Source organism: Pleurodeles waltl, chromosome 3_1, assembly GCF_031143425.1.
Source record: "Pleurodeles waltl isolate 20211129_DDA chromosome 3_1, aPleWal1.hap1.20221129, whole genome shotgun sequence".
In the NCBI taxonomy this organism is placed as follows: domain Eukaryota; kingdom Metazoa; phylum Chordata; class Amphibia; order Caudata; family Salamandridae; genus Pleurodeles; species Pleurodeles waltl.
The window spans coordinates 402,631,790-402,658,372 of NC_090440.1; the positions used below are offsets into that span (position 1 = coordinate 402,631,790).

A 26,583-nucleotide genomic window follows, 5' to 3' on the forward strand; every position below is an offset into this window, starting at 1 on the left:
CAGTCTGTCACAGAAAAAAACTAAATAAGAGCACAAAAGAGGGGGAAGCCTTCGACCTCTAGACTTATCAACCAACTGGAACTAAAACCTCAAGGAAAACAAATGAGCAGGACATGTCCAAAGACTATCTCTCGTTGAAGAAAAAACGAGGAGTGCAGAGCATGGCAGAATTCCTTCCCACTGTGTGGAGTTGTCCATCATGGAGAAGACTGGACAGCAGGAATGTAATCCCGAAAAGAAAGTAATGTGATATCACAATGAACTGCAAGTACTACCTGCACCAGGGACATCTTTCAATGTAGTTTTATTGATGAGTTTGTAAATTTGAAAAAGCAGCAAATCAATACTTGGACACAAATGGAAATATACAAGACTACAGTTCCTGTTTCTTTAGTAAGATGTTCCAATTGATCACCCCATTATTACTGGCAAAACGGGGCTTGAAGGTGGTAACCAACGAAAAGGGCTGTAGAGGACAAGTTAGGATTGTACTCTGTGGTAGTGAGGAGATGCCTACTATCCACTGCATGCTTACCTTGGGAAGGGCGGAAAGCTTCTCTTGTGACAGCGAGAACAGCAGCGTCCCCACGTGCTCCACATTTTTCTGGGTCCAGTGCACTGGATCCCTAAAGAAAGGGACCTGACAGGTTACTCTGCTGAAACTGAAAGTTAGAGAGATGCAGAAACAAAGGTAGTCCCACTGCATTAAAAGTGACACATGTAATATATCAACTGTAACGGCGTAGAATAGATCAAGACTCCAGCTAAAGTGTTGTTGCACTGAAGGTGGACTTAGCACTATTTCTGAAGATATTTACACATGGGGCTACATAGGAACTTTACAGATTACGCTGCTCAATTATATACCTTAACATAAGGTGAGGTGTCTTTCTTAGTACGGATAATATTGCCTTCACATTGTTTCATCGTTTTCATCCTGGTTTCACCTAGTGTACAAAAGAAACCAACTAACAGGGATGGGGGTGAGAAGGGGGAAAAAGTGAGAGAGAGAATGAGAAGGACTATGTGCATATAAGGGAGGTTCTCTGTTAGTTGTGTTGGCAGTTCAGAAATGTTTCATTGACAACCTGCTTGATGGACTATCGGTCATGACAATTTTGTACCAGTATTTTTGTTTTCTACAGGTGCAAAATATTTGTTCACCCATCCCTAAGTATCTGCCAGTAAGTTGGGAGACAAAAAGGAAGAGGTTTATGGTTGAAGTTCTTGATGGGCAAAGTTCACAGGTAGCAGCTTGCTACAAGTTTTGGCCATTCATAAAAGTGCAAATTTGCTGTATAGACAGTGAACATGATGGCATCTGCCCCATTCCATTTTGAAGGAGAGAGCGAGAGATAAACCAGAAATTGCGAGCGAGGGGCAGAATTTTGTGTCACTGTGATTTGTGAGTGGGTTCAAGAGGAGACATGACAGCTATGATTTTGAGTTCCACACTGCAAACTACATAATTTCTTACCATGCCAAGGAAGCAAAGAATCTAATGCTTCAAATCTTTGACCACCCAGACAGTCCTACTAGTTTTTTGTCACCACTAAGAGAAGTACTCTGGAAGGATGTGAGATTGACAGGAACGTGATCTTTTGTTAACTAACACCTTGTGAATGAGGTAGAGGGGTTCTAATTTTTTGAGAGGAGGAAGGAAGCAAATGGAGGGGATTCATGCTTTGAAGGATGTGTGGTTGTGGGGATTCAAGTTGAGCATAAATATGTATGTCTTTACTCAACTGTAGGGGCGGCTCCTCCACAATGGCAGAGGAGCGTCACCCTACTGGCTAAGAACCAGCAGCAGAAAATAAAATTATATTTTATTATCATTTTATTTTTCTGCTGTTGGTTCAGTCAGCATGTGAATGGAGGGGCGAGGCTGGGCCATGGGAGGGGGGAGGAGGAATGGAGTGCAGTAAGTGCCCATTTGTGTTTGGCCAGACGTTTTAGGCCAGTCAAACACACATGCGCACTTAAGTTTCTCCAACGTGGCTGTGTTGCAAAGCCAGGCTGGAGAAACTGCACAGACCCCAGTGCACTGTCTGAGTGGCAGACCAAGCCGCTTAGACCAATCCTGATGGTGCTCTTATGCTAGGTATAGCATGAGAGCAGTGCCAGGATTGCTGGGGAGCCTGTGCTGGTGACCCAGTGAATGCTGGGACATCAGAAGAGCAGAAGAGTGAGGTGGCAGGAGGCGACGGTGGGAATGGTAAGTGTTTTTTAAAATTGTTTCCCCCATCCCTGTCATTCCCCCATCCCCGTCGCCTCCCAAACCCCATGCCTCCACTTAACATTTGCAGCAGCAACCGCTGCTCAACTGGCTAGAAGACTGGCCCTGTACGACTAGAGGTGTCCAGTACACTTGGAGTATTTCAATATATTGCCAGTACATTTCCAGTGAAAAGCAGTGGATTTGAAATGTATAAATTTGATTTTTCAAGTGAGATGCGAAGCCCATGGCAAAGTGCTGGAAAGTGATTTGCAGCCTCCTTCGGCTGAATGGATTTAGAACCTTTTCTATTCAGTGCTGCCAAGTGACCAGTGGTCAGTCATGTGCAACAACATCATCCAGTCCTAGCTTTGTACCCAGCAGTACTGTATGTGCGTGGAATTCTGAGCCAATACTTTCAACTGTAAAAGCTGGCTGTAAGTTGCACAACGCAACATGGTGGAGGCCAAAAATATGTGCATGGCTGGGACTGGCTGAATGTGTTCCACAGACATAGAGCCCTCTGACATCTGTGTCTATGTGGTCTCCTAAGTCATGAGAAATGCTGTATTTCTCATGACTTAGGCCCTCTTCACTCTTTTTATCAGATCCAGCAGGATACTGCCACATAACTTCAGTATCAGCTGTTTAGGATATGTTTAACTACACTAGGTGATGATTGATGCAAGCATGCACTGGCAGAGTTGTGTCATACGTGGTGTATGCCAGAGGTCTTCAAACCATTTGATGCCAGGACTCCCTCTCAAAGATTTTTAGTTGTAAGGTCCCCCTCCTGACGAAATTTTCTACAACCTGGTACTCCTCATCATCAACAATCATAAACTTCCCCAATTCCTGTGTGTGGCAAATAATTTTTATGGTGAGGAAATAATATTAAACAGTGTTTAGCAAACAAAAGGTCAGTGTGTGTGGGGGCATGATCAAAGTTGTGGCTAAAAACAAAGGGCCTAATTTATGAGGAATTGGAGTAGGGCAGTGCCTCGAGTCTTCTTGCTAGACTGCCCTCTACAAATATAAAAGGTCAGGGATATCCTGTAATACAATCCATTCCTATCCTTTACCTCTGCTCTGGTGCTCAAATTGCTGCCTAGCACCAACATAGGCAGGATTGTTTTGTGCAGGAAGGGGCACCTTCCATGACAAAATAAAATCCTGAGAGGCATTTTCCTCTTTCTATGTGTGCTGTAGAATGCAACACACATGAAAAGAGGGAAAAACGAGGAGAAATTAAAACATTTCTCCTCATCTGTGGAGGCGTAAGGTTTTAGCACTGCTCCAGTTTACATGATGTTGTAAATCTGGGGCAGTGTCAAAATCAACGAGTGTTGCATGGGAACACCCCCCACAAAGCCCTTGAAACGCCTCCTTGATGCAGAGTAAGAAAAGGCAGCGTCTTGCACTGCTTTGCCTTACTTCATATGTATGAGGCAGTGTAAAGCCACGCAAGATGGCTTTGTAACGGCTTATAGGTATAAATGAGAGACTTGTGCCGCTGGAGCATAAAAAAAGTGATGCTCCCACGGTGCAAGCCTCTCATAAATAAGCCCCAAAATATTCTGTAAGTTATTTTAGGTCTTCCACCATCAGGTAGCTACCTATAAAATAACAGCCAGCTTAAATAAAAAATAAATAAAAGAAAGCTGTTACTCATTGTGAAAGGCACTGTAGGGCATTATGAAACCTCTTTTAGTTAATGCACTGCAGACGTCTGTCTTTAACTGGAGAGCAACAGAATTAAATCTTGGTTGGTGCAGGGGACAATAGTGACTTGTGTATTTTTAGTGCCTCCATGTTACAGCCTGTGACAGAAAGCACTGTGAATATTGAAGGCATTATTTTATACTTGCATTATGCACAGAATAAGATAGACCACCACAATAAAGGTTTAAGATAAAACAGTGCTTTCAAAATGTAGATTTAAGTAATACCAGAGCACATGCAATACAGTTTCTTAATAGCAATCGCTTGAACAGCTCACGGTGACGTACGCAGCATGTAAATACAATTACAATTAAAAGCACACACTTCATAGGGCAGTTGTTAACACTGATGTGAGCCATTTCATTCAAACCGGTGTCAGAGGGTTTTTAATGACCTCTTCACATGATGCTGCAGGTCAGCAAAGACGAGAGTTCAAAAAGGCACACATGGAAAGAAAAGCGAGAGAGCATGTGTCAAAAATGTGAATAGGCCCCCTCTGACTATCAGATACACCTCCTCATACAATGCTCCAAATATGAAAACAAATAACTTTCTTGCAGAATGGCTGCCTTCAAAAAGATTGAACAGAAGAAACAAATATAACAGAAAAGGCAATTGTATTACATTGTAAATTCATTTAGATTGCATTTCATACCCCTGATGAAGCACTGAAACACATTTCCGAACTACTGGGGCATGCTTGCATGAAAGAGTGAGAGGACTTATGTGAAAAGTTTCCTGATGTTCTGCAAGATGACCAGAACTGTGCTCTTATTGTCTCTTTGACACCGTGACTTGCTGTGTAGTGAAGCAATAAGAACAGTAGAAAGGACACTGTGGATAAGGTGTTAGTGTATGGATGAAAATAAAGTATGTGAATGCAGTGTGGTCTATGTGGGAAGTATTCTAATGTCATGCAGGTTTGGATGTTTAGCCTATAGAGCACTAACATCTAAAGTCTGCTTATCAGTGTCAAATTGAAATATTGAAATAACAGCCTATAGGAAGGAGGAGACGGCACATGGTAAAAGTAATCTTGGGACACGTTTTGCAGCAGGACAAGGCAAGCAGCCTAAACTTTGGGGTAGAAGTGTAAGAGTGAGTGGGCGGAGATAAATGTGTGATGAAAGTTAGGGCCAAATATTAGAATTCTGAAACCACAAAATTGCTGATGTGTCTAGTGATTTTTGAGGGGAAGGGGAGGTGCATGTGGTTGTTCTTATGAAAGAGGTTCTGCAAAGAAGCAGAAGGATGGTACCATAGAGGTATTTGTATGTCAGGCATACTATCTTCTTTTTAGCAAGCATTTCGTGTAAAATGGGCAGGTCTTATAACGGGTTAGTTTCCACATCCATGATCCGGTAGGTAGTTCCAAAAATTCACCTGAATGGTAAATGCAGAGCCAAATAGAGTTGGAGAATAGATTGAATATTTGATTTAAAATGAACCCAAACCCTCCTGGGGTTGGAGTACTGTGTTCATAAAAGTAATGGTTGATATACACTGAAGCCATTTATTTGTGTCTCTATTGGGTACTGTGTACATCTCATCCACTCTATGCCTCACTCTGCTGCTGTGTGCCACTCAAGAATCTGGAGTGTTTTTTACTAACTCTGTTCCCTACGAAATATGGTGCCTCACCAACTCTTCCCCCCTCCCCCTGTTCTTCTTATATTACATAAACTGCACACTCTTCACTTACTCTGGACCCCTTACTTTGCCTGGGTCTTCCACCTTTTTTGTACCACCCTTATCCACTCAGTACTGTGTTTTCCACTCTATGCCCTCCACGCACTGCTAGTGACAGCTGCTAGCTTCAGAATGTAGAGCCAGTCAGTGGGAGTACCTGCATGCGCCAGGTTATTATCAGGACATAGAAACTCCTATTCATCCACAGACCCACTATCCAGGATGGCTCTGGTACATTGGAGTTAAAGCCGAAAAGTTAGGAAGCTAGTGGGATGAAGCAGCTTCAGCAATGAAGTAATTTAGCAGTATAAGGAGCATAACTGAGTAGTATTAGGGCCTACTTGAGCAACAACAAGACAATAAATGAGCATAATATAATAGGTTGTGCTATAATGACAGAGTTTCAATTACAACTCTACACATGTAGTTGGAGACTTGTTTTCTGAGGGTGGCCTTTCAAATCGAGGATCTATATGATTGGCCAGCCTGCATTGGGGTAAGCTCATCAATTTAGCCCTAATTCCAGCCAAATGGGCGACTGTGATGAGGTTGAAATCCACTGTTTCTCCTACGATTGCACAGTGGATAGATGAGGTCAGGAGATGGCACAGGCAGAAGGTGTAGCATTGCGAAATGGAGAAAGGATTTCATAAACTACCCTTAGCACCATTTTGAGACACAATACTTAATGATTTTTGCTGAAATCTCAAAAGACGATGCTAGACCACTTTGAAAGTCTGCAACACAGGACCGCCTACCCACACTGGACCCTGCGCTGGCTCCATTCAGAAGACCACGAACAACATGGAACCACTCCAATGCATCCTGCGCAACGCTCGCTCCCTTTGCAAACACACCACGGAAATCTAGGACACCATCACCACCCCTCACCCCGACAGGATCTTCATCACCAAAACGTGGCTCAAACCCTCCTCTGACCCCGACATTGCCACAAACACTTCCCCCGGCTACAAGATGATACACCATGACCACACCAATAAAATTGGTAGGGTACTCGCCATCATCTTGAAGGACACCATCCGATGCACCATCACTAACGACAACTCAACTCCCCTCATGGAACACCTCAACTTCGAACAACATACCGACTTCAAGACTATTATGAGAGGCAGCCTCGCCTACAGACGGACCACCAGGTCCCCAACCAGGCTTCTGCGACACCATCTCTAGCCTCATTGCACCACTAGCTGTAGACTCCCACCACTTCATCCTAGTCGGCGATCTCCATTTCCATGTCAAGACCCCCAACAACACCAACTCCACCACCCTCCTGGAGAACCTGAAGAACACTGGACTCACCCAACAGGTCACCGAATCCACATACAAAGCCGGACACACACTTGACGCCATCTTTACCTCCAGCCACACACTCAAATTCACCCACATCACAGAACTCAATTGGACTGACCACACCATCATTTATTTCACCATGTCCGTAACCAACACTCCACTGCCAAACACCACAGTGCCACCTACCACAGCTGGGGCAAGGTAACTGAGATCCAATGGACACAGGCTGTCAGCACCATACAACCCAAAACCTCAACAGTCCTTGACCAGGGCATTCAGAACTTCTCTGCCTGGATCACCAACTGCACCAACAGAGTTGCCACGCTCCAACCAGCAAAAGACAGGAAAACTTCAAAACAAGCCAGATGGTACTGCACAGAGCTCTAAACCACCAAGCACAACTGCTATAGACTCAAGAAGCACTGGCACATCACTAAGGACCACTTTGACAGAGCCGCTCACAAAGCAGCCGTCAGCCACTACCACTGAGCATTAAGAAAGCCAAGAAAGCAGCCATCACTAGCCACATTGACAACGCAGCCCACCACACAAAGGAACTCTTCAAAATAGTCAAGGAATTCTCCAACCCCACTGTCACAGAGAACACCATCCACACCTCCGAAGAACTCTGCTTCACACTAGCGGACTACTTCCACAGCAAGATCTCTACCATCTGCAATATCATTGACCCCCCAACCAAGCCCTCTAAACCTCGACAACATCCACCAACCCACCACTCTCAATCTTGATAACCTCAACCAACCTGCGAACTGCAACAGAACGATCACCACCTGGTTTCCGCTCCCCACCAAGACCACAACAGCCATCATGTCAGCCATCTTATCCTGGGCACCCACGACCCCTGTCCCACCACCTCTTCAACCTCGGAACAATCAGCCTCGAACTCACCAGCATCATCAACACCTCCGTCTCCAAAGCAACCTTCTCGGACAGATGGAAACACAGAGAAGTTAGACCCCTCCTAAAGAAACCCTCTGCCGACCCCCAACTACCTAAAAAATTACTGACCAATCTCTCTGCTCCCCTGCCTGGTGAAAAAGCCATCAACCAACAGTTCAATGAACACCTGGAACAATACTACTGACTCGACGCTCATAATCAGGATTCCAGGCCAACCACAGCACCAAGTCTGCGCTGATTGGTGCCACAGATGGCATCAGAGCTCTCCTCCACCACAGAGAAATGGTGGCCCTGATTCTCATATATGTCTCTGCTGTTTTAGACACCGTCTCCCACCACACCCTCATCAACAGACTCTTCAACACCGGCATAAGTCAAAATGCCCTCAAGTGTATTGCCTCCTTCTTGACAGGATGCACACAGAGAATCCAACTGTCTCCTTTCACCTCTGCAGCCAAGCACATCATATGCAGCATACCTCAAGGATCATCCATCAGCCCCACCCTGTTCAACATTTACATGACACCCCCCTGAACTCAATATAATCTCCTACGCAGACTAAACACAATTACTCTTTTTGCTCTCTGAAGACCCCACCCCAGGCCAAACCCAACTTCTGCAGCACCATGATCAGTGTAGCCAAATGGATGGAAGACAGCTGCCTCAAACTCAACTCTGGCAAAACAGAGGTAATGATCTTTAGAAAGAGCACCTCCATTTGGGACCATAGTTAGTGGCCAGCAGAACTCAGCCTGACACCCACACTGACGGATCATGCATGCAACCTTGTCATCATCCTTGACAACCGACTGTGAAATGACAAGTCAACGCAGTCATCTCCTCCTACTTCCACACCCTTCGCATGCTCGGCAGAATCTTCGGATGGATCCTAGTCAACACCAGAAAAACCGTCACCCAGGCCCTTGTCACCAGCCGCCTCAACTACAGAAAGTCTCTCTATGCAGGCATCTCTTCTCACATCCTCAAAAGACTCCAGACGATACAGAACACTGCATCCAGACTCATCCTGGACCTCCCCAAATGGACCCACATCACACCTCAAAAACCTCAAAGACCTCCACTGGGTCCCCATCTATAAAAGATGCCAGTTCAAGATCTCTACTCAAGTATACAGAGACGTACACGATCAAGGACCTGTCCACATCAACCATTGAATAAACTTCCATTTGTCTGCAAGACACCTGCGCTCCGCCTCTCTCACCCTCGCCCACACCCACACATCCCTCACAGCCGCATCAGGGGCCGCTCCTTCTCCTACATCACCACCAACACCTAGAACGACCTACCCCTCCACCTCTGAACATCACCCTCCCTGGCAGACTTCAGAAAGAAACTCAAGACCTGGCTTTTCAATGGAGACACAGCACACTCAGAGCCCAGATACCCCTGAGGGTGACAGTGATGTGCTATACAAATGATGATTAATTGACTGATTGAAAGCATAAGCCCTCAGCATGTATCTCTGTGTGGTTACTCTAAGAAAGTACCCTCTTTGCATGGTTACCCCCATTTTCTGCCTGTTGTCAGTGCGTTTGACTGTGTTCACTGGGATCCAGCTAACCAGGACACTAATGATTATGCTTTCGCCCTTCTAACGTGGCAACTTGTACCATTTTCACCCCACATTTGGCATGCTGGTGCCTCCATGTAAGTCCCTAGTATATGGTGCCCAGGTACTCAGGGCATTGGGTACCAGGGGTTCCCCATGGGTTGCGGCATATATTATGCCACCGATAGGGAGCACATGCAAAGTGTTCTGCAGGCCTGCCATTGAAGCCTGCGTTAAAGCGTGCATGCACCCTTTTCACTACAGGTAACTAAACCAGGTCACTGTAATTATGGCAGGCCCTCCTAGCCCAGAGGGCAGGGTGCAAGTACCTGTGTGTGAGGGCACCCCTGCACAAGCAGAGGTGCCCCCATGAACTCCAGTTCCATTTTCTTGGACTTTGTGAGTTCGGAGATGCCATTTTATGCGTGTACTGGACATAGGTAACTCCCTATGTCCAGCTACATAATGTAACTCTGAACCGAGACATGTTTGGCACCAAACATATTGGAATCAAATACTGTTGCCAGTATTAGAAGTGTGATTCCATGCACTCTGGGGGCTCTTTAGAGGACCCCCAGCATTGCTCCTACCAGCCTTCCGAAGATTTCCGGGCAGCCCAAGCTGCTGCCACCCCTCTGACAGTTTTCTGCTGTCCTGCTGCTTGAACAGCTCAAGCGCAGAAAGGCAGAACAAAGGATTTCCTTTGGGAGAGGGGGTAACACCCTCTCCCTTTGGAAATAGGTGCTACATGGCTTGGTAGGGGTAGACTCCCCAGGCCACTGGTATGCTTTAAAGAACACATTTGGTGCCCTTCATGCATAACCCAGTCTACACCTGTTCAGGGACCTCCAGTCCCTGCTCTGGCTTGAAACTGGACAATGTAGAGGGAAGTGACCACACTTCCCTGTCCATCACCACCCCAGGGGTGGTGCCCAGAGCTCCTCCATAGGGTCCCTGGGTTCTGACATCTTGAATCCAAGGTTGGCAGGGACCTCTGGGAGCCTCTGAGTGTCCAGGTAAGGCAGATGACATCAGAGTTCTTTCCTGGTAGGTGGTCACCTGGCTAGATGACTAATGCCCTTTTCAGGGCTATTTAGGGTCTCTCTCTTGGATGGGTCCTCAGATTCGGCTTGCAAGATTCCAGCAGGACTCCTCTGTAACTTTACTTTGACTTCTAGCCTCTGGAACCACGACTGGACCCTCCAGGAACCGACAATCTGCATCCAAGACAAACACTCTGGTTGCAGCATTGTTTCCATGGCTCCTTCCAACTTCTGCAACATTTCGCCGACTGTGCATCCTCTGAGGGCAGCAAGTCTTCAGCCTGCACAAGAAGAAAGAAGGAATGTCCCTTGGAGTGAAGGACTCACTCCCATGCATCCACAGGCACCAACTGCAACAATGACTGGCTGCATGGATCTCCTCTCATCCTGAGCAGCATGGATCCTGCATCATGGGTGGTTGTCCAGAGTAGTCCTCTTGGTCCTCCCTGCCAGCTGTCTAACTTTGGTGGAGGTAAGCCTTTGCCTTCCCACGCAGGACATTACCCCCGGGCACTGTGTCTCTTGCAGCTACCAAGGCTTGTTTGCATCTCCTCCAAAGGATCTTCAGGTTCCTTATAGCCCTAATCCCCAGCACTCATTCCTGTGATCCACAGCTCTCTGAGTGCTTCTCCTGCAATGTGGGACCCTTCTCCAGTAGTGCTGCGTGGGTCCTCTGTGACTCCTGGTTCCTAATCCAGTCGGTCTCCTGTGGGGGCTGCCTCTTCGTCTGTGGACTCTCCACCTTGCTGAGGGTCCCCCTCGGGTTCCCCCTGTGGATTGAGTCCTTCTGGACCCTTCTGGTCCCCGGCAGCTCAACCTTTGCTTCACAGCAACTTCTGCGTTTGCCAAGGCTTTTTGGTGGCTGTTCCACACCACGTACTGAATGCAACCTTCCATCTGGCATGGGACATTGACTGCATCCTCCAGGAACTCATCACCTGGTCCAGGGCTGCATGCCTGACTGTCTTCGTCTCACCGTCGACCAACGGCATCTACAGCTGGGTGGGTAGTAGCTCCTACTCCTCCTGGATTCTTCTGAGACTTCTGTACTTGGTCCTCTTCTTTCACAGGTCTTTCTCTTCAGGAATCCACTGCTGGTTTCTTGCAGTCCTGTTTGGGTGTTGCATTTTCTTCTCTTCCTTCCTTTTGGGTGGTTTGGGGAAAATCCAGCAACTTTTACTCCTTTTTTACTGGTCGCTGAGTGGCACTGTGGTACTTACATTTGGGGTTTCCTACTACCAACAGCTCCCTTCTACACATTCCACTTACCTAAATGGGGTCCTGTGTTCGCATTCCATTTTTTTAGTATATGGTTTGGGCACCCCTAGGGTCACTATTGTCTATTTGCATTTGCACAGTTTTCTATAATTTTCTATGGATATTGCTGATAATTAGTGTACACATACAGGCCCTCATTTCAACCCTGGCGGTCGGTGACTGCCAGGGGAAATGTGACGGTAGTGCCGCCAACAGTCTGGCCGTACTACACTGTGTATTTTGACCGTGGCGAAAGCGCCACGGTCATACCGCCGGGACCGGCGGAATACCGCCATGGTGGTCCCGGCGGTCGTAATCCACCAGGGCAGCGCTTGGCATGGGCAGTGCAGGGGGCCCCAGGCACAGCCCCATCGCGCAATCCACTGCACCAATTACGGGCAGGGGATTGCGCAACAGGTGCTGCTGCACCCGCCGCACTGCCACATTGCTGCTGGCTCCATTAGGAGCTGGCTGCAATGTTACGGACCTGCTCCCCGCCGGCCCAACGGGGATGTCCAATTGCAGCCGACGGGTTCCTGGCTGCATAGGAGGCCGACTGGCGGTCCAATATTGGCGGGTCGGCCGAGGCCGACCGCCAATGTTGAAATGAGGGCCATAGTGTGTTGGTTACCTCCTACTGGAAGGTTGCCTCTCTAGTACATTTTTGCTACTGTGTCACTAAAATAAAGTACCTTTATTTTTGTAACACTGAGTGTTTTCTTTCATGTGTGTAAGTACTTTGTGACTACAGTTGTATTGCATGAGCTTTGCATGTCTCCTAAATAAGCCTTGGCTGCTCATCCACAGCTACCTCCAGTGAGCCTGGCTTCTAGACACTGCCTACACTACAATAATAGGGGATACCTGAACCTGATGTAAGGCGTAAGTACCTTTGGGACCCACCACACACCAGACCAACTTCCTCAAGTTAATTATCATAATTGAAGCAACCACCCCCTCCTGTCCCAGATGACTTGTTTTGAGTTATCCCACGCCCGCCATACAATAGTATATTTCCTCTGAGCTGCCCTCCAATGAACCTACATCACGTGGTTTCTGAAAACAAAGCCTACTGTCATTTCGTGGGAGCATTACCAGAGGTGGCTCTCCTCCATTAGAGTGGAGGACTGTCGCACCACTGGCAAAAATGTCCATAGACACTACCCAGAGATGAAAAATAAAATAGTAATAAAGCTAATTTATTAACATTTTATTTTTCATCACCTGTCCTGAACCGGGCTAGCTTGGTGCCAGTAGCAGGGAGGAGTGATGGGCTGTCTGCGCACCTGTTTAAAGTGCGCATGTCTCTTTGTCAGTCTGTCTTGTGATGGCCAGCCTGACATGCACACTTTAAACCTCTCAACCCAGCTGTCTTAGCTGGGGTTGAGAGCAAGCACAGGCCTCCAGTGCCCTCAGGAGCGCTGAGAAATGCCGCTCCCTCCAATCCTGTCACTTCTCTCATGCTGGTTAACAGCATGATTGCAGCGCCAGGACTGGTTAAGGGAAATGGATGGAGTCTGCGATGGAGACTACAGCAAAGGAGGGCACCAGAGCAAAGATGACTATTCCATCAGCTACTTGAAAGCAAGGTAAGTGTTATTTTTTATTTTATTTATTTTATCTCCCTCCCCTCCTTTCGTGTATGCACCCACCCCACCACTCTTGGTAGTCGCTAGTTGCCCCTGAACATTGCCCTTCTAATTAGCATAAAGAATTATTTTTCCGTTTTAACTTTGGGCTCTGGACCTATCATGCTCTTGACATTTGTTCAATTTATGACTCATTCCCACTCAATGACTATAATTCTGATATAATCTATGATAGTAATGTTGTGCAGCTATTGTTAGTCTGTGAGGGTCTTAATATGATTATACATTTCTCATGATCAATATTTTAATGTAAAAACAAACAAAATCTAAAAAATACTTAGAAATATATTGTATTGTATTGTAATAGTATTTATATAGTGCTTACTACCCCTGACGAGGCTTCGAAGCGCTTTTCGGTGAGTAGCACGCTACTCTGGAACCCAACAAGAATTAGTGATGGATTAGTATCGGGAAATAATGAGTACAGTTTTAGTATTATTATGAGTTAATTTGAGCTGCGGATATGAGAGTTTGTTAGTTAGATAGATTGACTGGAGTAATGGAGGGGTAGAGGAGGAAAGAAATCCAGAAGTGTTAATTGGGAGTATATCCTTCATTTACTCAACCCAAAGGCTTGGTATGCTGTAAAATGCTTTCTAGCCCCTTTTCTCCACACTTTCATTTCAAATTGTTGTGTTGAATGTCTACACTTACATCTCTACACTTAAATACTACATTTCCGTGCTCACTTTGTGGCTGGTACTAAAACATTGTAGAGGGATGTTTTTGCCTTTTAATGCAGCCCTTTCTGCGCTGTCGTTAGCTTTGTACGTTTTACACCACACATTCCCTATACCCACTCTGTGCACTTACCCACTCTCATACCTCCCACCGCGTTACGGTTCTAATGCAGACTCTCTGTGCAGAAATTCTCCTTCAACATGACCATTACTTTAAAATTTATTGGACTGTATAGGCAGAAAGGAAAATTGGAGACGGAGACTGTCATTCGTTTTGTTAAAATGACGGTTGAATCTTCCCAGTAAGGGTCACCTGAAGGGTTTGCACTGAGATCCTTACTCTGTTCACATCTTTGTCTCTGTCTCTCTCACTATATGTCTCTCAATCATCCTCTCAAATCAAATCAGTCACAATATGTTGCCATGATTTATGGAATCACAAGTGTTGCCAGAGTTTAACAGAATGCTCATTAACCCATACCCAGTACCTTCTATTCAACCCACATTTTATCCCCATGTATTTTCTGGTTAATACCTGCAAAAGCTAAAGAAGAAATTAGTTTACTGTACCCCAGCATGCTCTCCTCTGTTAAGAGCCTACCAAGCTGCTCTGTGAACTCTTCTGAAAGGCAGAACATCTTTAAATCATCCAGACGGAGCAGCAGGTTCTCCTTATTTACTTTGTTGATGCTTTCCTTGTCCAGGAATCCAACTAAGGGTCCAAGCAGGTCCAGAACCTCACCGCTGATCTCAGGATCTGACGGCGCCCTCTGGGAAGACAACAAATCCTTCTTAGCAGCTCAATAATCAAGAAGCACCACACACATCACCCAGTAACTGTGAGGCCTGAACTGTCTATTGAAGAGAAAAAGGTTTGTTAAAGTGAAATACGGGCATGCTTGCCCTAAAGATGGCACGGTAGTACATTGTTGAATACATTTATTACATAGAGCAAACACTACCCAGCCACCAGGTGCCTGGGCATTTTACAATAGGTGCTTCTTTGAGGGATCTGCAGTAAGAAAGGACTTATGGACCTCTATCATGCTGTTCTTGCTTGCAGTACCTTCTATATTGGTCATGACTCGTAATGCACAAAGTCAGCCACAACAGGCGCGAAGGTAAAATCAGGCATTGATCATATTCTCAAATCTTACACTGCAGCGAATGGTATTGTTCAGAAAATGTTTGATACAGTTTGTGAAACCTTATTTCATCACTTAAAGACGTAGACAACAAATGTAACATAATTCTAATGCCTCAGTACACGACATATAATGTGTGCTAAAATTAGTACTGTAGGAATATGCCCTTTTCCCCTAATGTTCCCTACTTAAATTGTTTATTAATTTGGACTCACAAAACTAGATTATTTTGACTCTAGGCATCAGACGTCAGACTGCTAAACAGGCTCCTGCCATGTACGCTCTATGCCTAAAAGAAGATGTATAATTACCAAGTATCCATTGGCATGCTTGGCTTGTGGATATGGCTAGGGGTAGGGTTATTCAGAAACCACACACATGGCATAAAAGTCTGATGTCATCTGTGTAGGAGGCTGGCCTGGCTTATAGTGGGTACCAGAGGTACTTACACCTTGTGCCAGGTCCAGTTATCCCTTATTAGTGCAGAAGAGGTGTTTCTAGCAGCTTAGGCTGATAGAAGGTAGCTATGGCAAAGCAGCTTAGGCTGAACTAGGAGACATGTAAAGGTCCTACTATACCACTTATTTCACATGCACAATATCATAAGAAAACACAATACACAGAGTTACTAAAAATAAAGGAAGTATCTCAGTGAGTACCCTCAGTAAGAAGGTAATATAAATACACAAGTTATATGTACACAAACCAAAATTAGGTAAGTAATAGCAAGAAAAGTAATGCAAACAGTGTAGAATCACAATAGGTTGCAATAGGAGCACATAGGTATGAGGGCAACACAAACCATATACTCCAAAAGTGGAATGCGAACCACAAATGGACCCCAGACCTATGTGAGCTTGTAGAGGGTCGCTGGGACTGTAAGAAAACAGTGAGGGTTAGAAAAATACCCCACCCCAAGACACTGAAATGTAGGAGTAAAGTGCACCTACTACCCCCAGAGAGCACAGAAGTCGTGATAGGGGGATTCTGCAGGAAGAAGCAGTGCACTGACAACAGATTTCCGGACCTGAGTACCTGTAACACAAGGGGACCAAGTCCAATAGTCGCAAGAGTGTTGAGGGGGGGCAGGAGCCCGGGAAATGCCAGCTGAAGGAGCAAGGAAGCTACCACCAATTGGAAGAAGCTTGGAGTTCTGCAAAAAAGAAGAGGACTAGGAACTTCTCCTTTGGAAGACGGATGTCCCACGTTGCGATGAAGCTTGCAGAGGTGTTCCCATGCAGAAAGACTACAAACAAGCCTTGCTAGCTGCAAGGGTTGCGGTAGAGGTTTTTGGGTGCTGCTGAGGACCAGGAGGGACCAGGATGTCACCTTTTGGAGGAGGAGACAGAGGGGACGCTCAGCAACTCAGAGAGCCCTCACAGAAGCAGGCAATACCCGCAGAAGTACCCCAACAGGCACTTAGAAGTAAAGTGAACTGGAGTCCATGCGAAGTCACAAAAGGGTGTCCCACGACGCTGGAGGACAACTCAAAAGGATGTGCACTGCAGGACGGAGTGCTGGGGACCCTGGCTAGGCTGTGCACGAAGGAAATCCTGGAAGAGTGCACAGAAGCCGGAGCAGCTGCAAATCACGCAGTACACAGCTTTTCAGTCTAGCGTGGGGAGGCAAGGACTTACCTCCCCCAAACATGGACTGAAGAGTCACTGGACTGTGGGAGTCACTTGGACAGAGTTGCTGTGTTCCAGGGACCACGCTCGTCAGGATGAGAGGGGACCTAGATGACCAGTGATGCAGTCTTTTGGTGCCTGCGTTAGCAGGGGGAAGATTCCGTCGACCCACAGGAGATTTCTTCAGAGCTTCTGGTGCAGGGTGAAGGCAGACTACCCATAGAGCATGCACCACCTGGAAACAGTTGAGAAAGCCGGCAGGATTAGGTGCTACAATGTTGCTGGTAGTCGTCTTGCTACTTTGGTGCGGTTTTGCAGGCGTCCTGGAGCAGTCAGCGGTCGATCCTTTGGTAGAAGGTGAAGAGGGAGATGCAGAGGAACTCTGGTGAGCTCTTGCATTCGTTATCAAAAGAATTCCCCAAAGCTGAGACCCTAAATAGCCAGAAAAGGAGGTTTGGCTACCAAGGAAGGAGGATTGGCTACCAAGAGAGGTAAGAGCCTATCAGAAGGAGCCTCTGATGTCACCTGCTGGCACTGGCCGCTCAGAGCAGTCCAGTGTGCCCCCAACACCTCTGTTTTCAAGATGGCAGAGGTCTGGGACACACTGGAGGAGCTCTGGCCACCTCCCCTGGGAGGTACTGGTCAGGGGAGTGGTCACTCCCCTTTCCTTTGTCCAGTTTAGCACCAGAACAGGGCTGGGGGATCCCTGAACCGGTGTAGACTGGCTTATGCAGAGATGGGCACCATCTGTGCCCATCAAGGCATTTCCAGAGGCTGGGGGAGGCTACTCCTCCCCAGCCCTTCACACCTATTTCCAAAGGGAGAGGGTGTAACACCCTCTCTCAGAGGAAATCATTTGTTCTGCCTTCCTGGGCCAGGGCTGCCTGGACCCCAGGAGGGCAGAAACCTGTCTGAGGGGTTGGCAGCAGCAGCAGCTGCAGTGGAGACCCCGGAAAGGAAGTTTGACAGTGCCCAGGTTCTGTGCTAGAGACCCGGGGGATCATGGAATTGTCACCCCAATATCAGAATGGTATTCGGGTGACAATTCCATGATCTTAGAAATGTTACATGGCCATGTTCGGAGTTACCATTGTGACGCTATACATAGGAAGTGACCTATGTATAGTGCACGTGTGTAATGGTGTCCCCGCACTCACAAAGTCCGGGGAATTTGCCCTGAACGATGTGGGGGCACCTTGGCTAGTGCCAGGATGCCCACACACTGAGTAACTTTGCACCCAACCTTCACCAGGTGAAGGTTAGATATATAGGTGACTTATAAGTTACTTAAGTGCAGTGGTAAATGGCTGTGAAATAACATGGATGTTATTTCACGCAGGCTGCAGTGGCAGGCTGTGTAAGAATTGTCAGAGCTCCCTATGGGTGGCAAAAGAGATGCTGCAGCCCATAGGGATCTCCTGGGACCCCAATACCCTGGATACCTCAGTACCATATACAAGGGAATTATATGGGTGTACCAGAATGCCAATGTGAATTGGTAAATTTAGTCACTAGCCTGTTAGTGACAAATTTGGAAAGCAGAGAGAGCATAACCACTGAGGTTCTGGTTAGCAGAGCCTCAGTGAGACAGTTAGGCATCACACAGGGAACACATACAGGGCACATAATTATGAGCACTGGGGCCCTGCTTGGCAGGGTCCCAGTGACACATAGAATAAAACAACATATATACAGTGAAATATGGGGGTAACATGCCAGGCAAGATGGTACTTTCCTACACAACCCCCCCAAACGAAGGACAATAAGACTAGCCATGACCTGATGAGTCTTCATCGTCTAAGTGGAAATATCTGGAGAGTCCATCTGCATTGGAGTGGGTACTCCCAGGTCTATGTTCCACTGTATAGTCCATTCCCTGTAGAGATATGGACCACCTCAACAATTTAGGGTTTTCACCTTTCATTTGTTTTAGCCAAAGTAGAGGTTTGTGGTCTGTCTGAATAATAAAGTGAGTGCCAAACCGGTATGGCCTCAACTTATTCAGTGCCCAGACCACAGCAAAGGACTCCCTCTCTATGGCAGACCAACGCTTTTCTCTAGGGGTCAACCTTCTGCTGATAAAAGTAACTGGTTGATCCTGGCCCTCAGAATTCAGTTGTGATAAGACTGCCCCTACCCCTAATTCAGATGCATCAGTTTGAACAATGAATTTCTTGGAGTAACATGGGCTTTTTAGGACAGGTGCAGAGCACATGGCCTGTTTGAGCTCCTCAAAAGCTTTCTGACAGCTAGCTGTCCATAATACCTTTTTAGGCATTTTCTTACTTGTGAGATCATTAAGAGGGGCTGCTATGGAGCCATAGTTGTTAATGAATCTCTTGTAATACCCTGTGAGGCCTAAGAAGGCTCTCACCTGGGTCTGAGTTGTAGGGGGAACCCAATACATGATTGTCTGGATTTTCCCCTGTAGTGGTGCAATATGTTCTCCACCTACCAGGTGTCCCAGATAAACCACCTTACCCTGCCCTATCTGGCACTTTGAGGCCTTGATAGTGAGGCCTGCCTTTTGCAGAGCCTCTAAAACTTTCCAAAGGTGGACCAGGTGCTCATCCCAGGTGGAGCTAAAGACAGCAATATCATCAAGATATGCCGCACTAAAAGCCCCCAACCCTTGCAGGACTGTGTTCACCAACCTCTGAAAAGTGGCAGGTGCATTTTTCAAACCAAAGGGCATCACTGTAAATTGGTAGTGCCCTCCTATAGTTGAAAATGCAGTTTTGGGTTTAGCATCTGCTGCCAATTTGATCTGCCAGTACCCTGCAGTCAAATCAAAGGTGCTTGGCAGAAGCCAGTGTATCAATGAGCTCATCTGCCCTGGGTATAGGGTGAGCATCAGTTTTTGTTACCTGATTGAGACCTCTGTAGTCTACACAAAACCTCATCTCCTTCTTTCCATCTTTGGTGTGAGGTTTTGGTACAAGCACCACTGGGCTAGCCCATGGGCTTTCAGAATGCTCAATCACTCCCAGATCCAACATCTTCTGTACCTCTTGTTTTATGCAGTCGCTGACATAGTCAGGCTGCCTATAAATCTTACTCTTGACAGGCAAGCTGTCTCCAGTATCAATTGTGTGGCACAATTGAAAAGAGGTCAGAATATTGTCCAAGGAGATTGATGCAGTTGTCTTTCTGTTCTGCAGTCAGACAATCTGCCAAAACTACTCCCTCCACTAAAGCATCTGTTTCAGTGGTGGAAAAGAGATCAGGGAGAGGGTCACTCTCTTCTTCCTGTCCCTCATCTGTTGCCATGAGCAGGGTGAGATCAGCCCTGTCATAGTAGGGTTTTAGGCGGTTGACATGAATCACCCTAAGGGGACTCCTGGCAGTGCCCAGGTCTAACAAATAGGTAACCTCACCCTTTTTCTCAACAATTAGATGGGGTCCACTCCATTTGTCCTGGAGTGCTCTTGGGGCCACAGGCTCCAATACCCACACCTTCTGTCCTGGTTGGTACTGGATCAGAACAGCCTTCTGGTCATGCCATTGCTTTTGAAGCTCCTGGCTGGCCTGAAGGTTTTTACTGGCCTTTTTCATGTACTCAGCCATTCTGGATCTTAGGCCAAGTACATAGTCCACTATGTCCTGTTTGGGAGCTTTTAAACCCTCCTTCACAAGAGTGAGTGGACCTCTTACAGGGTGTCCGAACAGGTTTTTAAAGGGGCTGAAGCCCACTCCTTTCTGGGGTACCTCCCTGTAAGCAAAAAGGAGGCAAGGTAACAGGACATCCCATCTCCTCCTGAATTTTTCAGGGAGTCCCATTATCATACCTTTGAGAGTTTTATTATACCTCTCTACCAGTCCATTAATCTGTGGATGGTAAGGAGTGGTGAACTTGTAGGTAACACCACACTCCTTGCACATTGCTTTCAAGTTAGCAGACATGAAGTTGCTACCCCTGTCTGATACTACCTCTTTAGGAAAACCCACCCTGGAAAAGATTCCCAGGAGGGCTTTGGCCACTGCAGGAGCTGTAGTGGTCCTTAGAGGAATTGCTTCAGGATATCTTGTGGCATGGTACACAACCACAAAGATAAACCTATTGCCTGAAGCAGTAGGAGGGTCAAGGGGGCCAACTATGTCAACCCCTACCCTTTCAAAGAGCACCCCAACCACAGGTAGTGGAATCAGGGGGGCCTTTGGAGTGCCACCGGTCTTGCCACTCGCTTGGCAGGTCACACAAGACTTGCAAAAATCTTAGTGTCCTCTGACATCTTAGGCCAGTGAAACAGGGGGGCAAGTCTCTCCCATGTTTTGATCTGGCCCAAATGCCGAGACAAAGGAATGTCATGTGCAAGAGTTAGGAGGAACTCTCTGTACTGCAGGGGAATGACCAATCTCCTGGCTGCTCCAGGTTTTCGGTCCCTTGCCTCGGTGTACAAGAGGTTGTCCTCCCAGTAAACTCTATGGCTGTCACTGACATCCCCATTTTGCTGCTTGACAGCTTGCTGTCTGAGACCCTCTAATGTGGGACAGGTTTGCTGTGCCACACTCAGCTCTTCCCTGGCAGGCCCCCCTCCACCCAAAAGCTCAGCAGTGTCTGCTGCCAGCTCATCTGGTGAAGGTTCTGCACAGGGAGGAAATTCTTCTTCCTCAGAAGGAGAATCATCTGTAAAGGGAGGGATAGTGGGTAGGGATTTACCCTTGCTACCCCTAGCTTTAGGGAGCACTTGGTCCATTGTTCCAGGATCCAAGTTACCCTGTCCTTTTTGCTTTTGGGCCTGAGCCCTTGTCAAAGCAAAAATATGCCCGGGAATGCCCAGCATTGCTGCATGAGCCTCCAACTCCACTTCTGCCCAAGCTGATGTCTCTAAATCATTCCCTAGTAGACAGTCTACAGGTAAATCTGAGGCAACCACAACTTCCCCCCCCCACCCAGTTGAGATTCACAACAGCCATGGGGTGGCTAAGAGTGTTGTTATGAGCGTCTGTCACTTGGTACTGCTGACCAAGTAGGTGTTGTTCAGGGTGGACCAGTTTCTCTATCACCATGGTAACACTGGCACCTGTGTCCCTGTAGGCCTGAACCTCAACACCATTTATTAGGGGAAGTTGCTTGTACTTATCCATATTAAGGGGGCAAGCAACAAAGGTGGACAAATCAATGGCACCTTCAGAGACTAAACCATCATCTGTGGTCTCCCTAACAAGACCAACCCCAACTACATTGCCAATAGTGAGCCCAGCTACACCCTTTGATTAGCTATTTGTAGGTTTCCCACCACCACTGCTATTACTAGGGGCACTAGAATTTGCAGCAGGGGTTGTGGTAGTGGGAGGTTTGGTGTTTTTCTTTGGACAACTGGAATGATTTGGCCAATGGCCTTTGACTTTACACAAATAACACCAAGGCTTTTTAGGTTGATTACTGGAAGAGGATTTGGACCCACCACCCCCACCAGAGGATTTTTGTGGGCCTGATGAAGACTCCGTATCTTTACCTTTGTCCCTACCCTTGTCAGAAGACTTACCATCCTTCTTCTTGGCATCCTTGTCACCCCCTGTATGAACTTTTCTGTTCACCCTTGTTCTGACCCACTTGTCTGCCTTCTTTCCCAATTCTTGAGGAGAGGTCAGATCCGAGTTCACTAAGTATTGGTGTAACAAGTCAGACACACAGTTATTCAGAATATGCTCTCTCAGAATAAGATTATACAGGCTTTCATAGGCAGATACCTTACTGCCATGTAACCACCCCTCCAAGGCCTTCACTGAGCAGTCCACAAAGTCTGTTCAGTCTTGAGAGGACTCTTTTCTGGTGTCTCTGAACTTAATCCTATATTGTTCAGTGGTTAAGCCAAATCCATCCAAGAGTGCATTCTTCAGAACTGTGAACTCTAACAGCAAGGAGCCTATCCCTATCCTTTCCAGTGAAAGATAGCCACAAAATAGCAACCCACTGCCTTTGAGGGACCCCCTGTACCATACAGGCCCTCTCAAGTGCAGCAAACCACTTGTTGAAGTCATCCCCCTCCTTGTAAGGGGGGACTATCTTGTGCAGATTCCTGGAATCATGCTCTCTAACAGGATTACTATCAGGAATACTGCTGCTGCCACCATGGGGTCCTAACCCCAACCTCTTTATTTCCTTCTCAATGTCTAGGGATTCCCTATCTAAGGCCAGCTGTTACTGTTTAAGCTTCAGTCTAGTCTCTTCAACCCTCAACGTCTTGAGTTCCCTTTCTAACAAGTTATCCTCAGGGTGGGTGGGTTGGGAATGCTTTGTCACAGATGACAAATTAGAAACTTCAGAGGGGGATCTGTCCCTATCTGCCTGGACCCTTGTAACTTGGCTTCTAGGAATAAAGGATGTCCTCCTGTGATGGGACCCTCCATTACTACCAACATTACTAGGTGTCCTGCTAGGGGGCAGACCCTTGACAGAACCCTCCCCAACTTCCTCAGGGGATTCCTCTGAATAAGACTGGGAAGCTTCTATTAACCTCTCATTTGATGAGCCAGCTTGGGACTCATCATTTACAATAAGCATGTTAAACAGAAACTCTTTTGTAGGTTTCTTTCCTATAACTAAACCTCTATCTAAGCAGAGACTCCTTAAGCTCTTGTTATACAAATTGTCATAAGTTGCATTGACAGTTTTGAGAGCTGAATCTACCACAGACATGATAGCAAAAGGTTTAGAGATAGTGAGAAGAAAGAAAAAGTTTCAGAACTTTTTAAAGCACAGAGAAAAAAACTTTTTCTAACTTTTAGAAAACTTTTAGAAGTTTTAAGAAACTTTTCAGAACTTTGGAAAACGTTTTAGAGAAGAAAAGCAAACTTTTTTGGTTAAGTGTACATACACTGAACTGTTTGGTATATGATTCTCTTATGAAAAGTACACAATGACAAAGTGGTAAGTAGTTACAAGTACTTATCCCACCGCTGCACAACCAATGTAGGAGGCTGGCCTGGCTTGTAGTGGGTACCAGAGGTACTTACACCTTGTGCCAGGTCCAGTTATCCCTTATTAGTGTAGAAGAGGTGTTTCTAGCAGCTTAGGCTGATAGAAGGTAGCTATGGCAAAGCAGCTTAGGCTGAACTAGGAGACATGTAAAGCTCCTGCTATACCACTTATATCACATGCACAATATCATAAGAAAACACAATACGCAGAGTTACTAAAAATAAAGGTACTTTATTTTTATGACAATATGCCAAAAGTATCTCAGTGAGTACCCTCAGTAAGAAGGTAATATATACACACAAGTTATATGTACACAAACCAAAATTAGGTCATTAATACCAAGAAAAGTAATGCAAACAGTTTACAATCACAATAGGTTGCAATAGGAGCACATAGGTATAGGGGCAACACAAACCATATACTCCAAAAGTGGAATGCGAACCACGAATGGACCCCAGACCTATGTGAGCTTGTAGAGGGTCGCTGGGACTGTAAGAAAACAGTGAGGGTTAGAAAAATACCCCACCCCAAGACACTGAAAAGTAGGAGTAAAGTGCACCTACTACCCCCAGAGAGCACAGAAGTCATGATAGGGGGATTCTGCAGGAAGAACACACACCAGCAGTGCACTGACAACGGATTTCCAGACCTGAGTAATTGGAAGACAAGGGGACCAAGTCCAATAGTCACAACAGTGTTGAGGGGGGGCAGGAGCCCAGGAAATGCCAGCTGAAGGTGCAAGGAAGCTACCATGGTTGGAAGAAGCTTGGAGTTCTGCAAGAAAGAAGAGGAATAGGAACTTCTCCTTTGGAAGACGGATGTCCCAGCTGCAAGGCTTGTGGTAGAGGTTTTTGGGTGCTGCTGAGGACCAGGAGGGACTGGGATGTCGCCTTTTGGAGGAGGAGACAGAGGGGGCGCTCAGCAACTCAGAGAGCCCGCACAGAAGCAGGCAGCACCCGCAGAAGCACCCCTACAGGCACTTAGAAGTAAAGTGAACTGGAGTCCACGTGAAGTCACAAAAGGGAGTCCCACGACGCCAGAGGACAACTCAGAAGATTGTGAACTGCAGGACGGAGTGCTGGGGACCCAGGCTAGGCTGTGCACTAAGGAAATCCTGCAAGAGTGCACAGAAGCTGGAGCAGCTGCAAATCAAGCAGTACACAGCTTTGCAGTCTAGCGTGGGGAGGCAAGGACTTACCTCCACCAAACTTGGACTGAAGAGTCACTGGACTGTGGGAGTCACTTGGACAGAGTTGCTGTGTTCCAGGGACCACGCTCGTCAGGATGAGAGGGGACCCAGAGGACCAGTGATGCAGTCTTTTGGTGCCTGCGTTAGCAGGGGGAAGATTCCGTCGACCCACGGTAGATTTCTTTGGAGCTTCTGGTGCAGGGTGAAGGCAGGCTACCCCCAGAGCATGCACCACCTGGAAACAGTTGAGAAAGCCAGCAGGATTAGGCGCTACAATGTTGCTGGTAATCGTCTTGCTACTTTGTTGCGGTTTTGCAGGCGTCCTGGAGCAGTCAGCGGTCGATCCTATGGTAGAAGGTGAAGATGGAGATGCAGAGGAACTCTGGTGAGCTCTTGCATTCGTTATCTAAGGAATTCCCCATAGCAGAGACCCTAAATAGCCAGAAAAGGAGGTTTGGCTACCAAGGAAGGAGGATTGGTTACCAAGAGAGGTAAGAGCCTATCAGAAGGAGCCTCTGACGTCACCTGCTGGCACTGGCCACTCAGAGCAGTCCAGTGTGGCCCCAACACCTCTGTTTCCAAGATGGCAGAGGTCTGGGACACACTGGAGGAGCTCTGGGCACCTCCCCTGGGAGGTACTGATCAGGGGAGTGGTCACTCCCCTTTCCTTTGTCCAGTTTCACGCCAGAGGAGGGATGGGGGATCCCTGAACTGGTGTAGACTGGCTTATGCAGAGATGGACACCATCTGTGCACATCAAAGCATTTCCAGAGGCTGGGGGAGGCTACTCCTCCCCAGCCCTTCACACCTATTTCCAAAGGTAGAGGGTGTAACACCCTCTCTCAGAGGAAATCCTTTGTTCTGCCTTCCTGGGCCAGGGCTGCCTGGACCCCAGGAGGGCAGAAACCTGTCTGAGGGGTTGGCAGCAGCAGCAGCTGCAGTGGAGACCCCGGAAAGGAAGTTTGGCAGTGCCCAGGTTCTGTGCTAGAGACCCGGGGGATCATGGAATTGTCACCCCAATATCAGAATGGTATTCGGGTGACAATTCCATGATCTTAGACATGTTACATGGCCATGTTCGGAGTTACCATTGTGACGCTATACATAGGAAGTGACCTATGTATAGTGCACGTGTGTAATGGTGTCCCCGCACTCACAAAGTCTGGTGAATTTGCCTTGAACGATGTGGGGGCACCTTGGCTAGTGCCAGGGTGCCCACACACTAAGTAACTTTGCACCCAAGCTTCACCAGGTGAAGGTTAGACATATAGGTGACTTATAAGTTACTTAAGTGTAGTGGTAAATGGCTGTGAAATAACCTGGATGTTATTTCACGCAGGCTGCAGTGGCAGGCCTGTGTAAGAATTGTCAAAGCTCCCTATGGGTGGCAAAAGAGATGCTGCAGCCCATAGGGATCTCCTGGGACCCCAATACCCTGGATACCTCAGTACCAAATACAAGGGAATTATATGGGTGTACCAGTATGCCAATGTGAATTGGTAAATTTAGTCATTAGCCTGTTAGTGACAAATTTGGAAAGCAGAGAGAGCATAACCACTCAGGTTCTGGTTAGCAGAGCCTCAGTGAGACAGTTAGGCATCACACAGGGAACACATACAGGTCACATACTTATTAGCAC

General features: G+C 47.0%; 1 protein-coding gene across 1 annotated transcript in view; it reads right to left on the reverse strand.

The window, feature by feature from the left end:
• STRC (stereocilin) overlaps positions 1-26,583 on the reverse strand; it is a 293,114-nt gene that overhangs the window by 142,500 nt on the left and 124,031 nt on the right. The window contains exons 18-19 of the mRNA XM_069221443.1: positions 14,628-14,827; positions 536-662 (exon numbers count right to left, since the gene is read on the reverse strand). Coding sequence (XP_069077544.1) covers positions 536-662; positions 14,628-14,827 — 327 coding nt within the window. The remainder of the gene's footprint in view (positions 1-535; positions 663-14,627; positions 14,828-26,583) is intronic.